Raw genomic sequence first — 26407 nt, forward strand, 5'->3', positions numbered from 1 at the left:
GGACAGTAGAGAGTGAGTCGTCCATGCAGTGCAACATGTGGACTGCAATCTGCAGTATCAATACGGTGGGGTGATTGGAGAAACTGTTTGTTACTTTTTATGTGTGAGCCAGGCATGGGATCTAAGAGGAAATGCCCTAACTTGAAGACTCTGTTCTTCAGACCTGAAGAAATGGCTGAAATATCTGAACTGGCAACAGTAAATGCCAGTGTTTAGAGCCTATGAAGTGTTCTCAGTGTAATCTGCTTGGACATCATGTGTTGAATCTGTATCTGCATGCTGTTTTACATGCCAGCATTTTGGTTATGTTACAAAGCAGCGTAGAGAATCTATATAGTTGATGATAGGGCACAGTGTGTAACTTGTTTATGAATGAAGGGTAAAGATTTAATGGAACAGCCATGGTGTCACTGAACCGGATGCAGTTCAGGCATTAGTTAATGAGGTAACATCATGGAGAGAAGAAAATAAGGCCTTCTTAATAAGCCTGCAACTAAATGTGATGAGTTATTGTTGCTCAGGGCACCAAGCCTTGTAATAGAGCCAGCTGCCACTAAACAAATCAGTCCCTTTTCTGGAAGGTCGTCTGAGGATGCAGTTTGTGGAGGACATAACAATGTTGGCGAGTATTGGGGATTGGTCTGCAGTGCCACTAGCCTTGGTGGAATAGTGGCAATATGGGTCGTCAACAGCATTATGGTAATGCTGGTGGGGTGGACAGAGAAGAAACAAGCAGCTGTTAAACACAAGAGGGAGCCCAAAGTCTGCTGAAAGGCTTTCCCGTTAAACTTAGATGCAACAAGTATGAATACAGAGGCAGAATGCGCAATAATGGGTATGGTGAAGGGAAGAAAGTACAAGTTTTTATTAGATACAGGGGCACATGTATTGGTAGCCAGTAGAAAATCAGTGGGCTGGAGGCAAAGGAACCCACCACACTATAGATTGCATGGGGTGTGGAATAATGATATAAGGCCATTGGGGTCAGTGGAAATAGATTTTTGGGTGGAGGTAGTCGAGTTTAAGCAGTGTGAGGAAGTAGTGCCTCTTAAGTGAGGGCACAGCATGATCCAGTGGTTAGACTTTTTGCATCAAAATCCTGCCATAATTGGCCTTCAGTAACATATGCTGGAGTTTAGTGGGAATACATTCTTATGTATGCAGTTGATTAAGGTGAGCAAGAACGATGTCATAGGTTAGTAATTAGGTGAGCTGTGTTTGAGGTAACGTTCAGCAGCAGACAGTCCATGTACAAGGGGAATTTTTGTTATTTTGCATTTTTACTGAACTCTACATTCACAGTACTTTAGTCCCCTACAAAGTATTGTCCATGTGCATTAACGCACTTCTCCCGACACTTTTGGCACTGCTGGAAACAGCTCTGGAACACCTGAGGCTGGATACTGTTCAAAGCCATTAGCGTGTTTTCTTTGACGTCACTCACATCAATGAATCTGTTTCCTTTCAGAGTTGGTTTCATCAGTGGGGAAAAGGTCAGATAGAGCCAGATTGGGTGGACGAAGCACAAGCACCATGTTGTTTTCTGTGAGGTATGGTTGAACCATCAGAGATGTGTGGGCTGGAGCATTGTTGTGGTGGAGCAACGAGTTCCCATTTTTTCCACAATTCTGGGCGTTTTCATCACACACTCTCAATCTTTGTAACACATCCAAATAAAAATGTTGGTTCACTATTTGTCCTGGAGGAACAAACTCCCTGTGAACAACACCACTGACATAAAAAAATAAAATAACGTATTTTTCACAATGGATTGCGCTTGATGTGCTTTCTTGGGTAGTGGTGACGTTTGAGTTTTCCACTGACCTGACACTTGCTTTGACTCTGGATCAATCCATAGCTCCAACTCTCATCCCTAGTCACAATTCTTTTAAGAAAATTTGGATCATTCTGCACTTCGCTCTTCAAGTCGCGGCAAACATTCACGTGGTTCTCTCTCTGGTCATCTGTGAGCAAGCGAGTAACAAATTTTGTATACATCTGTCTAATGTAAAAATCTTTGGTTAAAATTCATTGGACCATGCTCTAAGACACTTTCATTTCCTCAGAAATTTGGTCAATGGTCCTTCGATGATCTTCATCAATTGCATGTTTGATTATGGCAATGGCTCCACAATTTCTTCCTAAAAGACAACTGATGTTTGGCATGTCTTCAGTTGACATGTTGCCAGGTTTGAAAGGAGAAAACGATATGTAGACCTATGATTTCCCCAGCGAATCACCATTAAAGGCTTGCCGAAGCATCCCAATACTCTTGGATGCAGGAAACAAAATTTCACACAAACTCTTTACTCCTTCTTATTGGCCATGTCATTAATATTCAAGGGTTGAAATAGTACTGCAAACAACAGAGAACCACAAACAAACCACTTAACTCTGACTGATGACAGCTTACCGAGTGATGTGGGAGACCCAAACTAACACCACCTAGTGGCAAAATGCATAACTACACAGCGTGCATGTGGAACTGTTCTATTCTGGTTATTTTTGGGTCATTCCTAGTACATGGCCAATGTTGGTATAGAGGGAGGTGGCATCAGTGGTGACAAGCAAGGTATGTAGTGGGAGTGGAATGGGCGCGGATTTCAGACAATTTAGGTAATTGCTGGTGTCTTTAATATAGAGGGGTGTCTTCCTTCTACAGGTTGCAAGTGTTGATCAGCTAATGCAGATACACATTCAGTGGGTACTTCAAACCCAGCAACTATGGGACAGCCAGGGTAACTGGGTCTGTGGGTCTTAGGAAGAAGGTAAAAAGTGGAAGTGCATGTTTTGGACGAGCTCCAGTGGTAGCATCTTTAATTAATAATAAAAACATTCTCGGTCCCAGGTTCGAAACCTGCCACCGCTTAAATTTTGATAAATAATCACCACTGGTGGCCAAAGACCTCTGGCGTAAGAAGTCATTCTGCCAACAGACTTGTGAGAGAGGGCGGAGGAGCGCACAGAGGTTCAGGGTGCTCTCTTGTCCTTGGGGTGGGAAATTGCCCCTAAAGGTAGAAGACTCAGCAATGATCAATGGCATAAGGATGAAGAGGGCAGTGGAAACCACTGCAGTCAGGACACACAACATGTATTCGCAGGACATGAGGCCTGTAATCGAAAAAGTGTCATGATGATCTCTCCTATGACAAAATATTCCAGAATAGTCCCCCATGCAGATCTCCGGGATGGGACTGCCAAGGGGGAGTTGACCATGAGAAAAAGCATGAATAACCAATGAAAGGCTGGTGTTCTACGAGTTGGACATGGAATGGAGAAGCTTGCAGCAGCATAAAATGGTATAACACGAGTAGGATTCATTATGGACAGGAAGGTAGGGCGGAGAGTGTGTTACAGTGAACAGTTCAGTGATAGGGTTGTTTTTATCAGAATCAACAGCAAATCAACACCGGCGTGACAGTTCCGATCATGCAACATACAAGCAAGCTGGAGATGAAGAGATAGAAAACGTATACGAGGACATTGGAAGGGTAATACAGTACGTAAAGGGAGATGAAAATCTAATAGTCATGGGGGACTAGAATGCAGTTGCAGGGGAAGGAGTAGAAGAAAAGGTTACAGGAGAATATGGGCTTGGGACAGGGAACGAGAGGGCAGAAAGACTACTTGAGTTCTGTAATAAATTTCAACTAGTAAGAGTGAACACCCTGTTCAAGAATCACAAGAGGAGGAGATATACATGGAAAAGGCCAGATAATATGGGAAGATGATGTCTGAGGTCTGACAGATTCCGAAATCAGATACTGGATTGTAAGGCATACCCAGGAGCAGATATAGACTCGGATCACAATTTAGTAGTGATGAAGAGAAGCCTGAAGTTTAAGAGATTAGTTAGGAAGAATCAATATGCATTTGAGATATGGAACTACTAAGGAGTGACGAGATATGCTTGAAGTTCTCTAAGGCTGTAGATACAGTAATTAAGACTATTCCAGTAGGCAGTACAGTTGAAGAGGAATGGACATATCTAAAGAGGACAATCACAGAAGTTGGAAAGAAAAAGATAGGTACAAAGAAGGTAACTGCAAAGCAGGCATGGGTAACAGAAGTAATAGTTCAGGTGATCAATGAAAGAAGAAAGTACAAAAATGGTCACGGAAATTCAGGAATACAGAAACACAAGTCCCTGAAAACTGAAATAAATAGGAAGTGTAGGGAAGCTAAGATGAAATGGCTGCATGAAAAATGTGAAGAAATTAAAAAGAAATGATTGTCAGAAAGACCGACTCAGCATATAGGAAATTCAAAACAACCTTTGGTGTAATGAAAGGCAAGGGTGGTAACATTAAGAGTGCAACGAGAATTCCACTGTTAAATGCAGAGGAGAATGTGGATAGTTGGAAAGAGAACATGAGGCCTCTATGAGGGGGAAGATTTGTCTGATGTGATAGAAGAAGAAACAGGAGTCAATTTAGAAGAGATAGGATATCCAGTATTAGACTCAGGACTTAAGAGAGCTTTGGAGAACTTAAGATCAAATAAGGCAGAAGGCATAGATAACATTCCATCAGAATTTCTAAAATCACTGGGGGCAGTGACAACGAAATCACTATTTACATTGGTGTGTAGAATGTGAGTCTCGTAACATACCATCCGACTTTCAGAAAAGTATCGTCCACACAATTCTGAAGGCTGCAAGAGCTGACAAGTGCGAGAACTATCGCAGCTGACAAGAATAATATAGAGAGGAATGGAAAAGAAAATTGAGAATGTGTTGGATGATGATCAGTTTGGCTTTAGGTAAGGTAAAGGCATCAGAGAGGCAATTCTGACATTGCAGTTGATAATGGAAGCGAGACTAAAGAAAAATCAAGATGCATACATAGGATTTGTTGACCTAAAAAAAGCGATCGACAATGTAAAGTGGTGCAAGATGTACGACACTCTGAGAAAAATGGGGGTAAGACAGAGGGAGAGACGAGTAACACACAATATGTACAAGAGCCAAGAGGGAATACTAAGAGCGGAAGACCAAGAACGAAGTGCTTGGATTAAAAAGGGTGCAAGACAGAGATGCAGTCTTTTGCCTTTACTGCTCAATCTGTACATCAAAGAAGCAATGATGAAATTAAAAGGAAGTTTCTGTAGGAAAATTAAAATTCAAGGTTAAAGGATATCAATGATACAATTCACTGATGACATTACTATCCTGAGTGAAAGTGAAGAAGAACTACATAACCTACTGAATGGAATGAATAGTCTAATGGGTATAGAATATAGAATGAGAAGTAGCAGAAATGAGAACAGCGAGAAACTTAACATCAGGATTGATGATTATGAAGTAAATGAAGTCGAGGAATCCTTCTATCTACTTAGCAAAGTAACCAGTGATGGACAGAGCAAGGTGGTCATCAAAAGCAGACTAGCACTGGAAATAGGGCATTCCTGGTCAAGGTAAGTCTACTAGTATCAAACATAGGCCTTAATTTGAGGAAGAAATTTCTGAGAATACATGTCTGGAGCACATAATTGTATGGTAGTGACACATGGACTGTGGGAAAACCAGAGAACAGACGAGAATTGAAGCATTTGAGATGTGGTGTTACAGATGAATGTTGAAAATTAGGTGGACTGATGAGGTGAGGAATGAGGAGATTCTGTTCAGAATCAGAGAGAAAAGGAATTCCACAAAACACTGACAAGGAGAAGGGACAGGATGGTAGGACATTTGTAAGACATCAGGCAATGACCTCCATGGTACTAGAGGGACTTGTAGAGAGTAAAAACTATAGGGGAATACAGAGATTGGAATACATTCAGCAAATAATTGAGGACATACGTTGTAAGTGCTACTCTGGGATGAAGAGGTCAGCACAGGAGAGAAATATGTGGTGGACCGCATCAAACTAGTCACATCTGCCCCCCCCCCCCCTCACCCCCGCAAAAAAAGTTCTATGGACTGAGATAAATGTTTTGGCAGTGATCTTTGACTTGCTTATTACCCTAACTTCTACAATTAAGCTCACAGCTTTTCAAATTTCATCTGGTGCAGTGCCCAACAATGCCTTTCCTTCTCATCCCATCTGGCACTTCTTCTCTGATCCAGGGTTCTGGGTGACTCTCGCCATTTCCCAAATCTTGTCAGTCCATTTCCTTCATCCCTCTTTCCTTTCAACCTTTCACCCAGAGGGAGTCATTGGCACCAACAGATTGCACATTTCCATGATTTTTATACTGCATGTGTTTTCTCCTGCTGCCACTTGGCAAGTAGATTTTTTTATCTGCCCAATTATTTTCTATTTTCAAAAACTGGTTATTTTCATTGATATATTAGTACTTGCAGTCCCAATATTTAAATGTTTGTGCCAATTTCTCGTGTAGTCATTTTCCATAGTGTGTATTTCAATAAAACAGTGCTCTTCAATAGCCAACTTGTTTGGCAATAGTAAATGTGTGCGACACTGGTATTTACACATTTTGAGCACTAAACACATCTCTGGATTGGCAGGGGATTTGGAACAGCCGTGCCAGGGTCATCACATTTAACTCGAATTACCAATCTATGTGAATTAAGCTGTATATGAAGTGTTATAATCCCGATTGTTAATGAGTCTGTGTGGACTTTCTTCTATGCAATGTGATCATCTGTTCTGAATTTAACACAGATGTCAAACAAGATACCACTGAAAGGACCCTCACTTGACAATGTAATGTTTATAGCCCATGGTTTTAAGTGTAGCAATCGCCTTACCAACACTTTGAATTTTTATCTGAAGTAGCAGTAGTACTGATGAAATCATCTCAGTTTTCAATCCGCGTCAATTCCAATAAAATTCCCGAGCTTTAGATGGCTAGTTCAGCCATTTTAGTATGTTAAGTTCTGTACGTAACAACACATTTTGTGCCTCATTATAGCCTAGCCACATTTTCAGAACTATCCAATACCTCTAATTGTACCACTCCAACAGCTTTTATGAGCAGCCGTGGACTTCTCGCTTGCGGTGTTTTCAGGAACATGACCCAAGACATTATTCGCACACTCCACCACAAGTGGGGCCATGTAGTTTTAGTCTGCCTGGTTGGGCTCCACAATCTTTCTTATTAGGAGGCTATGCTGACACAAGTCAACAGTGTAATGGCTTTGCCACACCATGGAGACTATACCCTGGCAACCTGGGAGCATTACACTTGGCATGTGGTAAGTACAGGAACAATTTGAAGTCAACCCATGGGTAACAACATCCGTAACAAACCTAGAAATGCATAATTATTTAAAATCTCCACCACTATTGAGTACTCGGCATCATTTTAGGTAGCAATGTTGTCATGTCTGAAAATAACTTTTGACTCAATTTCACACAGAAATGTTCAAGAGCTCCAATCCTTTTCAAGAAATATCAATTACTATGGAAAAATCATGTTCCAAGTGGTAAAACACACATCTGTTGAAAAAATTGCAAAAAAGTGAGTGCTGTTTGCATGGACAGCAATATGCAATGAAGCATTTATCATACAAGGAGTAAATTGAGGTTGGCACAATGCTTGGCTTCTTTTACTCCTGGGACAGAACTGTTCTGGTTGATACACAAAGTTGCAGTGCACTCTAGACTGAGCTGCCCTGCACTTCTGCCCTCCGCCAAGATTACAGGACTTACAACTTGAGCTCAACTCAACCAGTCGATGAGGACGATGATGCCAACTACATGCACGTGGATGACAGATCCCATGATGGGAGGGTCTCATCGGTCATAATACGGGCTCTTCTAATAGTGCGGGCTGAGTGACCTCCCCTTTCCTTTAAACCTTTGACAGCTTATCCCTCTTACCTCCCTGAGGAAGAAAGTAGTACTTCTGAAAGTAGGATATTTTATGTAATTTTATCTTTCACGTGTTTCTATCAGCAGTACTAAGAATTTCACCTTCTCTTCAATATAAGCAATGGGTAAATCAACAATTTAAGGAAAAGATAAGATTGCTACTTACTGTAAAGATGACACACTGAGCTGCAGACAGGCACAATGAAAAGGCACTTACACAATAGCTTTCAGCCAAAGCTTTCATCAGAAAAGGAAAAACATAAACAAACAAACAAACAAACACACACACACACACACACACACACACACACACACACACACACCTCCTTATATTGTTGTTATTCCAACCTAGAGTTTGTATTTAATATGAATCATAATGCAATCGACAATCCTGTTCCAGAAACAAGTACAATAATAAATTGCATATAAAATCAGCTGTTCACTATGAAATGAATTATTGTCCTACTTTCTGAGTTATTTAATTGTAGATTATTGTGCTAAGAAATAATGTTCTTATTTGTACTTTGTTGATATAGCCTACACGTGCAACATTACGTTACAAGCAGAAAATAAAATTGAACAATAATAATTCATCTGAAATTAGTTTTGGTACAGGACTTCAGTTAATAAAGTATTTGTACAACTACTATGGCTGGCTGGCTGGCTGCTTGCACAAAAGAAAGAAGGCAGGTAAATTAAGGTTTCTTTTCCGAGGATAACAAAATCGTTATAGGCAGAGACCAAGCTTGGATTCTCAATCATTTATCACTTTCAGAGCATAGATGCAGATGCAGTGTACTCTCCTATGCATTGCACTGGCTTCTTGGCGTGCGCCTTAGTCAAGCAGTTTTCACAGGGTCGGTGTGGTTAGAATCGGATTCGGCATGGTAAATTTAAATGGGTGCCCTTCCTGGCACTACCCCATACACCCCCACAAGGACAGAATCGGTGTAACCCAACTGTCTGTGTCCAGTTTAAACTATGAAAGAGTGTGAATGTGTTTCAAATGTCTGCAAGTCGTGTAACCAAGGTGGGATGTGGGGACCAGCCCAGTATTCACCCTGTGGGATGTGGAAAACCACCTAAAAACCCCATCCAGGCTGGCCGACACACTGGCCCACGTCGTTAATCCACCGGGTGGATTTGATGCAGGGCTGGCGCACCTCCCCGAATCCAGGAAGCAGCGCATTAGGACTCTTGGATAATTTGGTGGGTATGCATTGCACTGACTAATCTATTCTGACTCTACTTATTGAGGATTTACACAACTTTAAGTGTCTTGTACATATGATGCCACTATTTTTGAACAGTTGTGAAAAGATCTAAGCCGTATTACATTTATAAAAATAAAAACTTCTCAGTATGATTTTTTTTTTAACGGTAAATATTACACCAGACACTAATATTCCAAAGAAGCACAAAACCAATATAAATTTATACCAAAACAGAATGTGTGGAAAAAACAAGATTTCTAAGAACACTTACCTTAGCAGAATTGAGCATAAGGTGACCATTTGCCCTTATACCTTTTGGCCATTTGCTCTTATCATCAGACCATATTGCACAATGAATATAGATGAAAAAGGAAAGATGGTTCTGAATAAGATCTTTCCCACTGGCTCGCAGATCCACAGGATACCAAAACTCAAATTCCCGTCGCATTTTGTCCAAAATCTCCCGTGGAATGCCACTTTTCTCAGGGAATGGGGACCCTGCTATGAAGATATAATCCCAGACATCTGGAGTCATCTGTTCTGGCCTGTAATTTAGATTGAATTGTATCACAGGCACACACAGCTAAAACTGAAAAATATTAATACGAATTCCACAGTGTAAAATCTCTGATAATTTGGTAGTATTTATTTTCCAGATGAACAAGCAGAAGGGGGAAGTTTAACACCCTCTCCACCTCTGCCCCATGACCCTAACTTCACACCCTGCAGTGACACCCTCTTCTCCACAGTTTCCATCTTCATCTGTTCTCCACTTCCCGACACTTTGCACTGCACAGAATGCCCTCTGCCTACAGCCAGAATGAGTCCACCAGTATCTCATTCCTATCCTGTACTTTTACCACCTCTCAACAATAAATCACCTTCCCCAACCCTCCTTCCCACTTACTGCTTCCTTTCTCCTCTTGTCCATTGCATTCAATATAGTCACTCACTCCAATCGACCTTACATGCTGGCACTATGTAATCAGCTAGGACAATGTAGCTATACAGGGGTATGATTTTCTCTAAAGAATGGTTTGTTTGAACCCTAACAATGTATTCAATCTTGCTTATGCACCTATTAATGATTCAGCACCTCTGCTATTATCTTAAATTTCACACTTGTTAGTAGCTTTGGTGCTCTCAGGAAATGAAATAGGAACATATAAGGAACATACTAATAATAATCATAGTTATAGCTTGAGGGAACCTTTCAGGTGTTACTTAAGGGTGTTTCAGGATTCCAGGAACCATCATCAGCATCTTGTGTGATCCTTTTACAGCACTCATACATACATTATTGAGCCTATGATAAATAACTGCTTAATTTCCAGGATAAGGTAGATCCATTCCATTTCTAAACGTCAAGCCACCATCCTGAGGGTTGATCCCATTCCATATATGCCCAGATACATTATTTCATGCTTGTAAGCTCACCAACACACCAGAGAACTTTCAATTTGACAACTATCATCGTTTTGACAGAAAATGTTTTCTCCCATGTAGCCTTAATAACTAGTTTGTTTGGATACTTATTTACTACACAAAGTCACAGAACAGCCTCATCACTGAATTCACAGTTCAAAATTATCTCCACCAACTTGGTCCGCAAATAAATTTCCCTTGCAACCATTGCTAGCTCCAAAATTACTGACTCCCTCAACAAATAGAGAGACCAAATTTTATCTCATGGGACTATCCTAGCCTGGACTGAAACTGCCAATTTCTTCACCTAAGCTATGATTTACTCCAGTTGTAGCTACCAATCTGAAACACATTCCTAATAACAAAGTGGAAGGTAACTACTCATCATGTAGCTAAAATGGTGACCAATCAACAGACATATAAATGAGACAGAAATGATTGCTAAGCTTTCGGAGAATGGCTTTCCTCTGGGCTAACCTACTAACAACAACAAACAAATTCACGAGTCTCTCTCTCTCTCTCTCTCTCTCTCTCTCACACACACACACACACACACACACACACACACACACACACACACATCAACACATGCAAGCACATCCACACTGTCTTCGAGTACTGCAGCTATAAGGATTGTCTCGTGCAGAGTAGGTAAGAGGAAGTAGCATGTCCCAGACGACGAACTGGAGGAGTGCCGTGGGTGGATAGCCGTGGACAATGAATAGAACAGAGGAGTTGGGAGGCCACAAGGATATCAGTGGAACTGCAGATTAATGGAAAGGAAACAGCGGCAAAGAAACAGGTTGTTTGTGTGTGTGTGTGTGTGTGTGTGTGTGTGTGTGTGTGTGAGAGAGAGAGAGAGAGAGAGAGAGAGAGAGAGAGAGAGAGAGAGAGCGAGCGAGAGAGAGGAAGGGGGTTATTGGAGATTGAGAAGAGGAGGATTGCTGGGTAAAAGGATGTGTTGCAACAACAATTAGCATCTATGCATCGAGTTGGTTCAAATGGTTCTGAGCACTATGCGACTTAAGTTCTGAGGTCATCAGTCGCCTAGAACTTAGAACTAATTAAACCTAACTAACCTAAGGACATCACACACATCCATGCCCGAGGCAGGATTCGAACCTGCGACCGTAGCGGTCGCTCGGTTACAGACTGGAGTGCCTAGAACGGCCACTCCGGCCGGCCATCGAGTTGGTACTGGGGATCCAGATTGCATGGATTATGAAGCAAACATTGAAATAGAGAATGTTGTTCTCTATGGCATGTTGAAACACACTCAATGAACATAAGCTTCCAATGTTTTTCTAACATTTCTCGCTGTCTTAACAAATAAATGTCTCATTCTTTATTACCTTTACCTAATTATGTGAGACTTTCATTAAATTAGGGACTCTTATAGACTCTCTCAAGATGACTTCCAAAGTTTAGTGCACTTACAACCTGATATGCTTATTAAGATAAATTCCATACTTCCTCGCTTCCACCCTTTCTGCTAAGAAGGTGCATTTGCAAGCAAATTATGCACACACAATTGCAGCTTCATACTATGAGCCAGATGTTCCATTGTGCCACTGTTAATTTTAGTGTTTGCATCAATGCTGCTTACCGTGTTATACAGCACCTGACAAACATGCTTCACTTTTCTACGAGTTATTGATATTTCTTCTGAAATCTGAAAGTACTTATGATGTTTAACCCCTTTCAGAAACTATTATTGCACCACTGGATGTTTTCCTTCAATTATAACCTGAGAGCTGTTAGGGATTCTTCTTGCACCACGTACAGTAGGTAAATTACATCACATTTTTATTGTTCTGACAGTCTCTATAGCATATGCAACACCACCACACTATACAATGTTTTCAGATGTGCTATTTGTAGCACGTGTATGATTGGTATGAAAGTAAACTGTGCTCAAGATTTTATATGGTCAAAAGCTACATGCCAATGTTTACTACAAACTACTCCTAATGCTGTTCTAAATCGAATTCCTCCTATAAAACTCTTTCGTCGTTACTTCATTAAGTTTACCTATGCTTGTCCAAAGTTTCATAACTTTTAGCTGAAGACTATCTAAAAAATTTGGAATTGGAACATAATTAAATTTATTTTGGGATGTTATAAACACACCAGACATTGCATGGCTGTGTTAAGAATAAACAGTTTCTTAGTCTAGCCAACTTAAACATTTCCTAATGAATATTTTAAATATACTGAAGACCTGCTCTTTGTGTTTTGTGATTCTGAGATAAACTTTTCGTCCTTGTGTGAGTGGCAACATCCACTGTAAACTTGTTGTAGACAATGGAGAAGGACAGTCAGTTGCGTTGTCTATGTGGATGACAACATCAAACGTGCACAAGCCAGTTTTAAATTATCCGCACACAGTCTTAACCTAAAGATAAATTGTAAACATTTGGGAAATACAGCAATTTCTCCACTGATTATTTGTAATATACACAATGAGACATAATATTAACAAGGTAAGTGCTATTACCTAAGAAAGAAATCTTACTTTATTCCAAGAGCATTGGATTTATCTCCTTTCAGAGTTCCCCCTTGCAGAAAATGTGCAACAGTATAATATGCTGGGTAGATAGTTGAGTCAGACAGAGATTCTATCAGCCATTGTTCATCCCAAGGAAGTCTTGTACCTGGAAATTTTCCCACACATCAGTATAAATAAGAGTTCACTTCTATCATGAGATACATAAAGAAAAGAAACACCAAGAAAAAAGATTAATAGTTTTATTTTTATTTTCAATTTAATATATTTAAAAAACAAGTTGATGATGATTTTACTTGTTGAAAAATGATTTCTTATATCATTTGGTCACTACCTGATCTCCTACTGAATCCAGGTACTGGCCACCGCAAAGACATAGATTACATAAATTATATCATTTACTAAACAGCATATTAAGGATAACGCACATAAACAAGGTGCTGCACTGCAAAACTATCGATTTTCTTCAAAAACAGCAAATGAATGTACATCATCAGAAAAAAAAACTATGTCGTACTTGTGAGCCTCCACCAATTTTTATTTCAGGGCTATGATTTTCTGAAGTTATGCACTGAATGTGGCCAATCTTTTCCACTATTTTGCTTACGCCACCTACACTAGATTTCCATCAACCTCCCAAACTCTGAAAAATTCTTTATATGCACTACATCTTCATTCATTTCACTGCTTTTCAGTTTTGTAGCCAAGTGAATGCCCCCATTACTAAATTTTTCCTATGCATCATCCTACCAGCATGTGTTCTATCCCGTTCATTTCTAATACCTACTTGATTAAAAAGGACAGCCAACTGTAATTTTATTTGCAGTCATGTGCCAATAATGAACAGCCACTGAGGAGCTTTCTATCTATACGTGAAAAACAACAAAGCTGTCTGTTGACGTGAATGCACAGATATAGAAAAAAATTATATCTATATATGAAAACAACAGAGCAGTTGGTTAAGGTGAATGCATAGAAACACGAACACACTGATGTAAAGCACAATAGAAAAGAATTTGCTGCTAACTTCATAGGTGATTAATGTCTCAATCCCAGTGACCAAGAACTTTCATGTTGCCAATCTACTCTACAGCATGTGTTCAGTTTTCAGCACATATTTGGCACCAATTGACGCAAATTGCTCCCATTGCTGTCTACCCTTCACCCACTATGTCCTCTATGTTGAATGTCTCTCTCATTTATTTATTTATATTTTGATGTATTTTTTTGTCTTTTCTTTCCAGAGCTATCCCCCCCCCCCCCTCCTTTTCCTCTTCTAGTCTATGCATCAACTTTCATTCTGTCCCTCTTATCTAAGTTTCCTTAACTTCACTCTCTGTCAATGTTAACTTCATAAGTTGTTGTCTGTCATCAGTACCACTATTTTACCCATCATCAGCAACTGTAGTTGTATATATCGAAATAATCAGCAACCATTTGTGTTCTAACCCAAAATCACTGCAACTTTATTACACAAAGCAGCATAAACACGGGAGACAAAGTACATACAACAGATGCCACACATGTGGCCAGAAGAGCCTTCAGCTCCAGCCTATGTAGTCATTAGTTCTAACTGGGGATACAGCCAGCAGACTGTGCATGCAACTGCTGGCATACTAGCAGACCAGGTGGCCAATAGTGACTGAATCGAGCACAAACTCCACACAGGAACTATGAAGCAGTGCACAACCAAATGTGGCACTTGCAGTAAACTGCATAAAAGAAATTTAATTTCTTTTATGCAACTGGTTGCTGATTATTTCATTATATATCTGTCATTCTTAGTTCACTGTTGATTTCTCCCACTCTCATTTCTTTCACATATCATGTTCCATGAATCATGTCTTGAAGGAGTGGCTTAAGGGATGTGGAACAAGACAATTTACACATTGAAGTGCTGAGGTAACCAGTGCTGGCTGGTCCTGTAAAGTGCACCAACAACAAATTATGAGTAGCTCGGATCCACTCAAACTATAATTATGGTAAAATAAAACAATGGAATATCAGGATGGAATGTAATGTCTGGCCACAGCAGCCAAGGACTTTTGAGTTATGTGGCATTTATATTGTTTAGTCCAAGCTTTCTGATAAATTCCAGAATGAATGGCTAATAGTTTTTTTTTACTTTGTTTTTAAATATTTGGGGATTTCCAATTTCCTGCCTGGTGTCTGCCAACAATCTGTTACGTACTTTTGCACCAGAATAGACAACTCCATTCAGAAACAAAACAGTTGGTGTATCTGATTATAGTTTCTTTTGGTTACCCTTTTACCTGCAGAATTTCTGCACCACTGTAATGACAAAACACACATACAGAGAAGGAAAGGTCTGCATATATAACAACAACAAAAAATTAAATAAAAAACAAAACAGATTCAGGGAGGAAAGATGGAACAACGCAAAACAGATGGAATGACAACACAGAAACGTCGAAGATACATCAGAAACAGTAGTACAAACTGACTTCAAATGATCCATGGATATTTTCTATAACTGCCTCATCAGTAAATCATTTACTTTTCAGGAATTATCAGTTTTATATGATAATTTAACTCCCTATTTAACTCACACCTTTGATGTACATAGAAATTTTTAAAAGTCCTGTTACCATAGTGATGATTCTCATAGAATTCCTGTGTGATTTATGTAAGAGAACAATTTACAGTTTTAGATCCACACCCTAAAGGATAAAGTTAGATAGGTTAAAGTTATGAAACAAATACTAACAAAGAGAGAGAGGGGCTGGCCAGTACTTACCTCAGCTCAGTACAGCCGATAGATACACATAAAACAGGACTGAAAATTTACATTCCTAGCTTTCGGAACTTTGTTCCTTCATCAGGGAGGAGAGAGGGGAAAAAAGGGAAGAAGGGAAAGTGGATTCAGTTACTCACAACCCAGGTTATGAAGCAACAGGGAAAGGTAAACAGGGAGGGTAGCAAGGATGGAGGCATGGTTGTCAGAGGGAAGCCAAAGATATTCTACTGTAAGTACTGTGCCAGCTTCAAACCAAAGAGGATGCATACAGAAGTAAAGAGGTATATAGTATAAAGATAAACACAACTATGTAGGATGAAAAGATGCGTGAATGGCTAAAGAGGAAAGGGAAAGAGGAGAAGACTGAAGAGTGAATGGGAGTGAGGTTGTTTAACGTAGGTTCAGTCCAGGGGGATGGCGGGATGAAAGGATGTGTTGGAGTGCAAGTTCCCACCCAACACCAGTCCCTCTGAACTGCGGAGATGGGAACTTGCACTCCAACACATCCTTTCATCCCGCCATCCCCCTGGACTGAACCTATGTTAAACAACCTCACTCCCATTCACTCTTCGGTCTTATCCTCTTTCCCTTTCCTCTTTAGCCATTCACGCATCTTTTCATCCTACATAGTTGTGTTTATCTTTATACTATATACCTCTTTACTTCTGTATGCATCCTCTTTGGTTTGAAGCTGGCACAAAACTTACAGTAGAATATCTTTGGCTTCCCTCTGACAACCATGCCTCCATCCTTGCTACCCTCCCTGTTTACCTTTCCCTGTTGCTTCATAACCTGGGTTGTGAGTAACTGAATCCACTTTCCCTTCTTCCCTTTTTTCCCCTCTCTCCTCCCTGATGAAGGAACAAAGTTCCGAAAGCTAGGAATGTAAATTTTCAGTTCTGTTTTATGTGTATCTATCGGCTGTACTGAGCTGAGGTAAGTACTGGCCAGCCCCTCTATCTCTTTGTTACTATTTGTTTCACATCTTATATGAGATTTTCCATTAATCATATAGGTTAAAGTTAGACAGGTTAAAGTTAGATAGAGTGCGAATTAGTGAAGTTCGGTGGCAGGAGGAACAAGACATTTGGTCAGGTGAATACAGGGTTATAAATACAAAATCAAATAGGGGTAATGCAGGAGTAGGTTTAATGATGAATAAAAAAATAGGAGTACGGGTAAGCTACTTCAAACAGCATAGTGAACGCATTATTGTGGCCAAGATAGATACGAAGCCCACACCTACTACAGTAGTACAAGTTTATATGCCAACTAGCTCTACAGATGAAGAAGAAATTGATGAAATGTATGATGAGATAAAAGAAATTATTCAGGTAGTGAAGGGAGATGAAAATTTAATAGTCATGGGTGACTGGAATTCGACAGTAGGAAAAGGAAGAGAAGGAAACGTAGTAGGTGAATATGGATTGGGGCTAAGAAATGAAAGAGGAAGCCACTTGGTAGAATTTTGCACAGAGCATAACTTAATCATAGCTAATACTTGGTTCAAGAATCATAAAAGAAGGTTGTATACATGGAAGAACCCTGGAGATACTAAAAGGTTTCAGATAGATTATATAATGGTAAGACAGAGAGAGATTTAGGAACCAGATTTTAAATTGTAAGACATTTCCAGGGGCAGATGTGGACTCTGACCACAATCTATTGGTTATGAACTGTAGATTAAAACTGAAGAAACTGCAAAAAGGTGGGAATTTAAGGAGATGGGACCTGGATAAACTGACTAAACCAGAGGTTGTAGAGTTTAGGGAGAGCATAAGGGAACAATTGACAGGAATGGGGGAAAGAAATACAGTAGAAGAAGAATGGGTAGCTTTGAGGAATGAAATAGTGAAGGCAGCAGAGGATCAAGTAGGTAAAAAGATGAGGGCTAGTAGAAATCCTTGGGTAACAGAAGAGATACTGAATTTAATTGATGAAAGGAGAAAATATAAAAATGCAGCAAGTGAAGCAGGCAAAAGGAATACAAACGTCTCAAAAATGAGATCAACAGGAAGTGCAAAATGGCTAAGCAGGGATGGTTAGAGGACAAATGTAAGGATGTAGAGGCTTGTCTCACTAGGGGTAAGATAGATACTGCTTACAGGAAAATTGGAGAGACCTTTGGAGAAAAGAGAACCACTTGTATGAATATCAAGAGCTCAGATGGAAACCCAGTTCTAAGCAAAGAAGGGAAAGGTGGAAGGAGTGTATAGAGGGTCTGTACAAGGGCAATGTACTTCAGGACAACATTATGGAAATGGAAGAGGATGTAGATGAAGATCAAATGGGAGATATGATACTGCGTGAAGAGTTTGACAGAGCACTGAAAGACCTGAGTCGAAACAAGGCCCCGGGAGTAGACAACATTCCATTAGAACTACTGACAGCCTTGGGAGAGCCAGTCCTGAGAAAACTCTACCATCTGGTGAGCAAGATGTACGAGACAGGCGAAATACCCTCAGACTTCAAGAAGAATATAATAATTCCAATCCCAAAGAAAGCAGGTGTTGCCAGATGTGAAAATTACTGAACTATCAGTTTAATAAGTCACAGCTGCAAAATACTAGTGCGAATTCTTTACAGACGAATGGAAAAACTGGTAGAAGCCAACCTTGGGGAAGATCAGTTTGGATTCCGTAGAAATGTTGGAACACGTGAGGCAATACTGACCCTACGACTTATCTTACAAGAAAGATTAAGGAAAGGCAAACCTACGTTTCTAGCATTTGTTGACTTAGAGAAAGCTTTTGACAATGTTGACTGGAATACTCTCTTTCAAATTCTGAAGGTGGCAGGGTTAAAATACAGGGAGCGAAAGGCTATTTACAATTTGTACAGAAACCAGTTGGCGGTTATAAGAGTCGAGGGACATGAAAGGGAAGCAGTCATTGGGAAGGGAGTGAGACAGGGTTGTAGCCTATCCCCGATGCTGTTCAATCTGTATATTGAGCAAGCAGTAAAGGAAACCAAAGAAAAGTTCGGAGTAGGTATTAAAATCCATGGAGAAGAAATAAAAACTTTGAGGCTTGCCGATGACATCGTAATTCTATCACAGACAGCAAAGGACTTGGAAGAGCAGTTGAATGGAATGGACAGTGTCTTGAAAGGAGGGTATAAGATGAACATTAACAAAACCAAAACGAGACTAATGGAATGTAGTCGAATTAAGTCGGGTGGTGCTGCGGAAATTAGATTAGGAAATGAGACACTTAAAGCATTAAAGGAGTTTTGCTATTTGGGAAGCAAAATAACTGATAATTGTCGAAGTAGAGAGGATATAAAATGTAGACTGGCAATGGCAAGGAAAGCGTTTCTGAAGAAGAGTAATTTGTTAACATGGAGTATTGATTTAAGTGTCAGGAAGTCGTTTCTGAAAGTATTTGTATGGAGTGTAGCCATGTATGGAAGTGAAACATGGACGATAAATAGTTTGGACAAGAAGAGAATAGAAGCTTTCGAAATGTGGTGCTACAGAAGAATGCTGAAGATTAGATGGGTAGATCACATAACTAATGAGGAGGTATTGAATAGAATTGGGGAGAAGAGGAGTTTGTGGCACAACTTGATTAGAAGAAGGGATCGGTTGGTAGGACATGTTCTGAGGCATCAAGGGACCACCAATTTAGTACTGGAGGGCAGCATGGAGGGTAAAAATCGTAGAGGGAGACCAAGAGATGAATACACTAAGCAGATTCAGAAGGATGTAGGCTGCAGCAGGTACTGGGAGATGAAGAGGCTTGCACAGGATAGAGTAGCATGGAGAGCTGCATCAAACCAGTCTCAGTACTGAAGACTACAACAAGAACAACAACCCTACTTACAACACCTTTGGAACTCTTTATCTGAATGTTGTTACAATAATGGTCGTGACCACTTTTTTCAAAACTTTACTGTAAGTTATTAAGCAAAGTTCATTAAAAAAGTGATTCTAGTCCTTAGAATTCTTGAATCTGCTACTGATCAGGGATATGATTGCCCTGACTTTTACTGAAATGGAATTCTTACTGTGAGTAATCTTTTCCACAGGCCTTCGGAGCAGATGTCAGCTTTTCACTCTAATTCCTTAACAAATGTGGGACCAATAGGGATTACGTGCTAACAAGATTTGTTTTAGTTTCTTCAGTGTAACATATATTTCTTCAAAATTACCTAAACCGTATGTCCTCGAACAAGCATATTCGTGTAACCAGTTCAGGGTCACTTGAAAATTCTTCTTAACTTCTTCATGGAAGGTGTTCATTACGTCAAGGCACTCTTCAGCCTGTGTTCTCCAGTTGTTCTCTCCATAGTCAAGATACCACTGATCACAAAGAGCAACTACACATTCATCACCAGATCTGGAAAACAAAATAAAAATCCCAATTACAACAGCTGTCATGGCTATCAAATTTTATTCATGTAGAAAGTGGCTGTGAGGACAGGAGACAAAACTTTATTAAAGTAATATTTAAAGTCACAAAGAAGCAAGGTGTGAGACAGACATCAGAAAGTGGGGCCAGTGCTACCTAGGAAGTCCCACTTGTTGACAACATGCTGAGGATACAGGAATGCTGTAATGGCTAGGCAAGTATAATACCCTCAGGCACCAAGGTGACTAACAGATGCTGGCATACAGCCAAGACATACAAAAACCTTCTGCAAGGTTCTGGAAGAATCTTTAGAAATACCTTCAGAAGAATCATAGAGGGGTGGGTGGGTGGGGGGGGGGGTGGGGTGGGGGGGGTGAGGGGGGGAAGGGGGCGGGGTGGGTGGGGGGGGGGGGGGGGGGAGGGACAAAAAATCTAGGGGAGAATCTCTCGAGTTTTCTGCCTGTCAATAAAGAAAAAGCTATGTACAGTTTGTTTCTAGTAGTAGCAGCAACAGGTGATGGTTGGTATTTTATGTGTGTCAGAAAATAAAGAGGAATAAGCACTGCCTTAAACTTATCTTTTATTGTGAATGACTTTGTAGAGTTGCAAAGACTAATAGTTGATTTTTCTGTGAGTCAGAATATAAAGAAGAACACAATCTTGTATTTGTCTCCCATTGTGGTTAAATTATCTGATTGTGTATTATTGTAACGAGCTGCAAGCAGAGTACTCATCTCAGATGGGAAAAGGTAGAGCTCAGGGACTGGGAACTGCTGGATAAAACTAACAAATGAGTGATACGGTGTGCTAATTGATTTGCAAAGATACAAAGTTACTGTAAGACACCTGAATAAGGTTGAACTATTGGGAAATAGTCTAGAAATCGAAGGATCAAAAAAAGAGGAAGACCGAAACTAAGATGGAAAGACAAGGTAGCAGGGGACCTAGGGGAGAAATGTTGGCTCAGAGAAGAAGCACTGGATAGGCATTTATGGAAGAGAAGGATCCAGCAAAGCAATGCCGACCCCACCTTGGCGCCTGAGGGTATTACCCTTGCCTAGCCATTACAGCATTGCTGCATCCTCAGCACGTTATCAAAATATCAAGGCTATGATGATGATGTAAATTTTTCTTAAACTGAATCCTTGTGTGTTTACATCCTTACTCACTTCCTACAAAGCAAACAATTTCTCCTTTGCATTCCAAAAGCACCTGTGCTAAGCATCCTTGGAAACTATTTCCCTCTCATTCTGTTAAACATAGACTTTGGCCCACACCTTTGTCCCAAAGCTGGGAACCAGCAGTATGTCCAGAACTTGAGAGTAAAATGTAACAATTTTACAACACATACCCAACATAAAAAAACATCCACATAGATGAAAATTCCAACTTGATGAGAAATGGTAATTGTTATTGTGCAAATGATAAAATACAATACAAGAAAAAAATAAGCTTGAAAAAAAAAAATAATTAAGAGAATAATGAGTAATCTTCAGAAGTATTTTAATGTATGCTACCAATATTCAGTAAGAACACAATGAATCCAGCAAGATAAGGTAGACAGCAATAGAATGAAAATATTGATGAGTGGCGAAACAAATAAATCTCTTCAAGTAAGAAATTGCAGTGATTTACTGACAACTTTCAGTTTGCCTCATAAATTTAGTTTTGTTTCAAGGTGTTATTCATTTCCCCAAGGACTACAAGTATCAAACAACAGTGAGAAAACATCCCAATGAGCCATTTCTTAAAAACTTTGAAGGCGCTTGGCTTATTAACTGGCACATGACTTAGTAAGACAAATGGACTCAATGAAGCTATTTTACACTATTTTACCAATAAACCACTTCCAAAAGACAGAACTTATCTTTTAAAGAATTGAGTTTTCCCTAATATTGTTATGACACATATTGTTTCCCATTAAATAGTTTCCATTTTACATTCATGTTTCGAGTTACTTAGTGCACACTTCTTTTTCTCTCTGTTCCTGTAAATGTCCTTATTTCTAGTGTTAGTACTTAGCAAAGCTTTAATCATGTCTCTTTGTGATATTGCTTGTGGAGTCCTACACTGGTTAGTTTGCAATGAAAAATAAACAAACAAATCTGAGATGAAAAGTCAGTTGGAATGGACGAGAGATCAGACACTAGGTGCCCAAATACATTTTGTCTACGAATTTGGTAGAGCACAGGTCACAGAGGTAGCAATGTCTTGTTATGAAAACTAATAAAAAGTTTGGGAAAACACACACACACACACACACACACACACACACACACACACACACACACACACACACACACGTAACCTCAGTCAGCAAGGCAAGCTCCACACATCTATAGCAAATAGCTGCCTTTTGGTTTTTTATTCAGGTGACCCTAAAAGGAATTTTAAACATAATGTTTCACTTTCTGTATGAAAACTAAAATCTATTTCAGGAGTTCATTTTGAACACAAGTTTTTTTTAGATTAAGGTTTAAAACTACATAAAAACAATTCTGTCAAGAAAATTATAAAATTATGAGATATAATTTCTGCCCAGTACTTACATTCAGGGGAAATGTCACATGTAAAAGTACGTACACTGAGAGGTTTAGGTTAAAAAGGTAGAGCAGCTCACTTAAGACTCTAGGATGAGAGGGATTCAATTATTGTGAGGACGAGAAGACAAAGAAGAAAGGTGGTGAAGCATCTCTCTAGCTAGCAGTTCTGTCATGTGATTTTAAGTCTTAAAACTGTTTGCTGCAAACCTGCACAGCTACCATCTGGGCTAAGTATATGGTGGGTGAATTCGGGCTTTTCATTGATATGCTTGTATCAGCAGCAGAACTTATAATTTTTTAACCACCCTCTGAAGTTGTTTGAAAGGGATTTAGTACAGTGTGCAGATTAAGTTTCTTAGAATTGCTTCTTCTTGCTAATGTACTGCTAGACTAGACTAGATATGGCTAAGAAATTGATTGATTGTGCGGAAGGAGTTTCCTGTTATTTACAAACAGCTGAAAACTGTGTCGGCAACAGCCAACCAGCTTCAAATGGCCACTGTGAACTGTGCCAGTTGGAATGGCAGGGTGGGGTTGTGCTGAGTATATGCCATTGTGCTTGCCAGCTAATCCTGATGCTGATAGGGTCTGCAAAGAATCACCAATAATGGCTGGTAAGATGTCCAAGATCTGGAGCTGTTTTGCAGTGTAAGCTGTAAATCGCTAATGGCCAAAAGGCTAGCACCCATATTTCTTACAATTATCTTATTTTACGGACTATAAGACGCACCTTTTTCTTCGAAAAATTGCGTCCAAAATTCAGGTGCATTTTATACTTGAAATTAATGTGAAATGTCCAGTGTTTGATTTAAAATTACTGCCAGTCTTAAAAATGGCAGGAAACCTAGCTCTATCTGGCAACACTGGAGTCAACTGGCAGCAGCAGTGCACCAATACAATGAACATGAGTTGTTGGATTTCACAATCTTGCTAACACTGTCTCCCTTCTGCCCCACCAAAACAAACCCAAAACACTGTTTAGCATATTATATGTTATTGCAGTCTACGGCGCTAGTAAACTGGAATTGGAACTGATTTGTGTTATCGGTAACAGTACAATATTTTTGTTAGTAACTAGTTTCGTAACAGAAAAATACAAAAGGTATTCATATGATACAGGCTATAAATTGAAAGTAATAGCAAGTGCAGAGCAATAAAGAAACAGAGCAGCTGAGCAGCATTTCGGCCCTCCACCAACAGGAAAAACCATTAGCGATTGGCGAGCTAGTGAAGAACTGAAAAAAAATTAGTAAGACTAAATGTGCAAACAAAGGACTGAATGCAAAATGGCCAAAACTAGAAGATAACGTATGGAAATGCATTCCAGCACAACACAAAAATGGCATTGGAATTCATACAAAAATGATTCAAATACACACTTGTAAGCTAGCACTACTGTGGAACTTAACAGATTTTAATGGTTGAGTTACTTGGTGCTGCAGGTTTAGAAAGCGTCATGGACTTAGCAAGCAAACCACAACCAAAGTATCTCAGAAAATACCACAAGAGTGCAAAGAAAAAATATTACTTCTCCATCACTTTATTTTTCAAAATAGAAAGAAAACCACTGTGGAACTATGCAGATAGTGAATATAGATGAAATTCCTCTGACATTTGACATGCCGAGTAACAGAACTATCGACATGAAAGGTGCTAAAACTGTAACTAAAAAAAAAAGTGGACATGAAAAAATGCACAAAACTGTTGTCCTTTCATGTTGTGCTGATGGTACTAAACTTAATTCAAATGATCATTTTCAAGTGTATAACAATGCCAAAAACTTCTGAAATATCGCCAGGTGTTGTTATTCATGTACATGACAAGGGTTGGGTGGACAAGGCTGGTATGAAATTATGGATTAACGAAGTGTGGGAAAGAAGGAAAGGTGATTTATTGAAGGAGAGTTCTCTTCTTGTGCTACATGAGTTTAGCAGTCATTTGAAAAATACTGCTAAAGAGAAATTGGGACAGGGAAATACAGAGCTTACTGTTATTCCAGGAGGACTTACTTCACAATTACAACCTCTTGATGTCTTGATAAATAAACCATTTAAAGTGTATATGAGAGAGGAATGGAATAAAGTGATGAAACACAAACATGAATTTGCATTAAAGGGAGCTTTAAAATGACCTACAATCAAACAAATGTGTCAGTGAATAAAACAGTCATGGTCTAGAATAAAAAAAGACATTATTGTTAAATCTTTCAAGAATTCCAGCATAAGTACCACTCTCGATGGCAGTGAAGACCACCTCATCTCATATATGAAGAGGACATCAATGATGATGAAGAGGGAGTGGTGGTGGAGGAGGAGGAGGAGGAGGAGGAGGAGAAAATTAAAGGTCAGTTCAGTTTTATAAACTAAGCAGCTTTTTTTTAGCCCAGCTTTGCAGTCTAATAATACAAATAGTAAAATTGGTACTTTTTAAAAAAGTGCTTAAAATTAAGGTTCATCTTATAGACTGTAATATACGGTGTGTTTGAGGCATTGTCTCATGCTGATAATTAGATAGAGCCAGCAGATCTTCCCTCTACTGCCTGAGCAGTGGTCTCTCCTCTATTGAGGTTCGGGCACCCACAGTAAAGGAAGTAGCTGTTAACTGTTCCATTTTTAGGCCCATGATAGCCACTTCTATGGAAATGGGAGTGAAATATATAAAATGTGCACCATGTGTGTATCTTGAGAACAATTGTCTGCCAAGAAGAAAAGGCCATCCTGGATACAAATGAGCGCACAAGTTTCAGTCAGCCGTAGGTCCAATGGCATATATTACACACATCCTGAGACCATTCTCAGTTTTATTCTAGAAAATGGTGGAAATGGTGAAGACAGCTAACCTAGTTCATGAGGTTTCTACACAATGTCGAATGGAGTGTACCGTTATGAGAGCTAAGTGAAGGGTCTACATCTAAAATTTTATTGTTTCTGTAATGAGTTCGGTTGTAGAAAATAGCATGCAAGAGGCTACTGCAACATGTGCTACAGAACAGTTCCAGCACATGAGGTTCTTAACAGGTGAACAAGCCAGCAGACATAGGACAAATACGATGACACACTGCTAGAATAGTAACAGATTGTTATAGACCATGCGAAAATATTAAAGAGAACTGCTCAGAGAATCTAAATGGGAATCTTTGGAAGAAAGGGAATTTTGTCCTTGCATAACACATTTTGGTAAATTCAGAGTGTAAGTATTTGATGAAGGCAGTGCAAGAATACTGTTGTCACCATTGTATATCTTTTGCAGGTATCATGAGAATGTGATAAGAAAGATTAGGGCACATACAGAGACATTCAGACAGCAATTTTTCCCTCTCTGATTATGTGAATGGAATAACACAGAAAATAGCTAACACTGGTGCAAAGCACCATCCACTGTGTACAGTACAATAGAAAGCACAGTGTATGAAGTAGATTTAAACTATGATACTTCTGGGCAAATTAAAACTGTGTGCAGGACTGACATTCAAACCTGGAAAATTGCCTTTCGCAGGCAATGCTCAATGGCTGACCTATCCAGGGATGACACAACCCATCTTCACTTCTTCTCTCGTACTTTCCAGCCATATCTCTCATGACTAGCACTGCTGGAAGAAAGGTTACTATGAAAAAATGACTTCGTCACAGCCTTGGGAACTGTTTCTAAAATTCCTCACACTGATAACAATTTTAGATGATTCTGTGGCAGTTTTCCATATAAGTAAATTCTGAGGGTAAAAAATCTATATCACTCAGTTAAGTATATCTCCCAATGAAAGATAATCACTGCTGGATTTTTAAACATAGATTCATCATCAACATCCCTTCCCCTTTCTGTTATCCCTCCCTG

At 39.6% G+C, this 26407-nt stretch overlaps 1 protein-coding gene across 1 annotated transcript in view; it reads right to left on the bottom strand.

Moving 5' to 3' along the window:
- Positions 1-26407, bottom strand: part of LOC124621864 (leucine--tRNA ligase, cytoplasmic) — a 157920-nt gene that overhangs the window by 20165 nt on the left and 111348 nt on the right. The window contains exons 10-12 of the mRNA XM_047147326.1: positions 19834-20021; positions 12933-13071; positions 9264-9537 (exon numbers count right to left, since the gene is read on the bottom strand). Coding sequence (XP_047003282.1) covers positions 9264-9537; positions 12933-13071; positions 19834-20021 — 601 coding nt within the window. The remainder of the gene's footprint in view (positions 1-9263; positions 9538-12932; positions 13072-19833; positions 20022-26407) is intronic.

This window comes from Schistocerca americana, chromosome 7 (assembly GCF_021461395.2).
Source record: "Schistocerca americana isolate TAMUIC-IGC-003095 chromosome 7, iqSchAmer2.1, whole genome shotgun sequence".
NCBI classification, from domain to species: domain Eukaryota; kingdom Metazoa; phylum Arthropoda; class Insecta; order Orthoptera; family Acrididae; genus Schistocerca; species Schistocerca americana.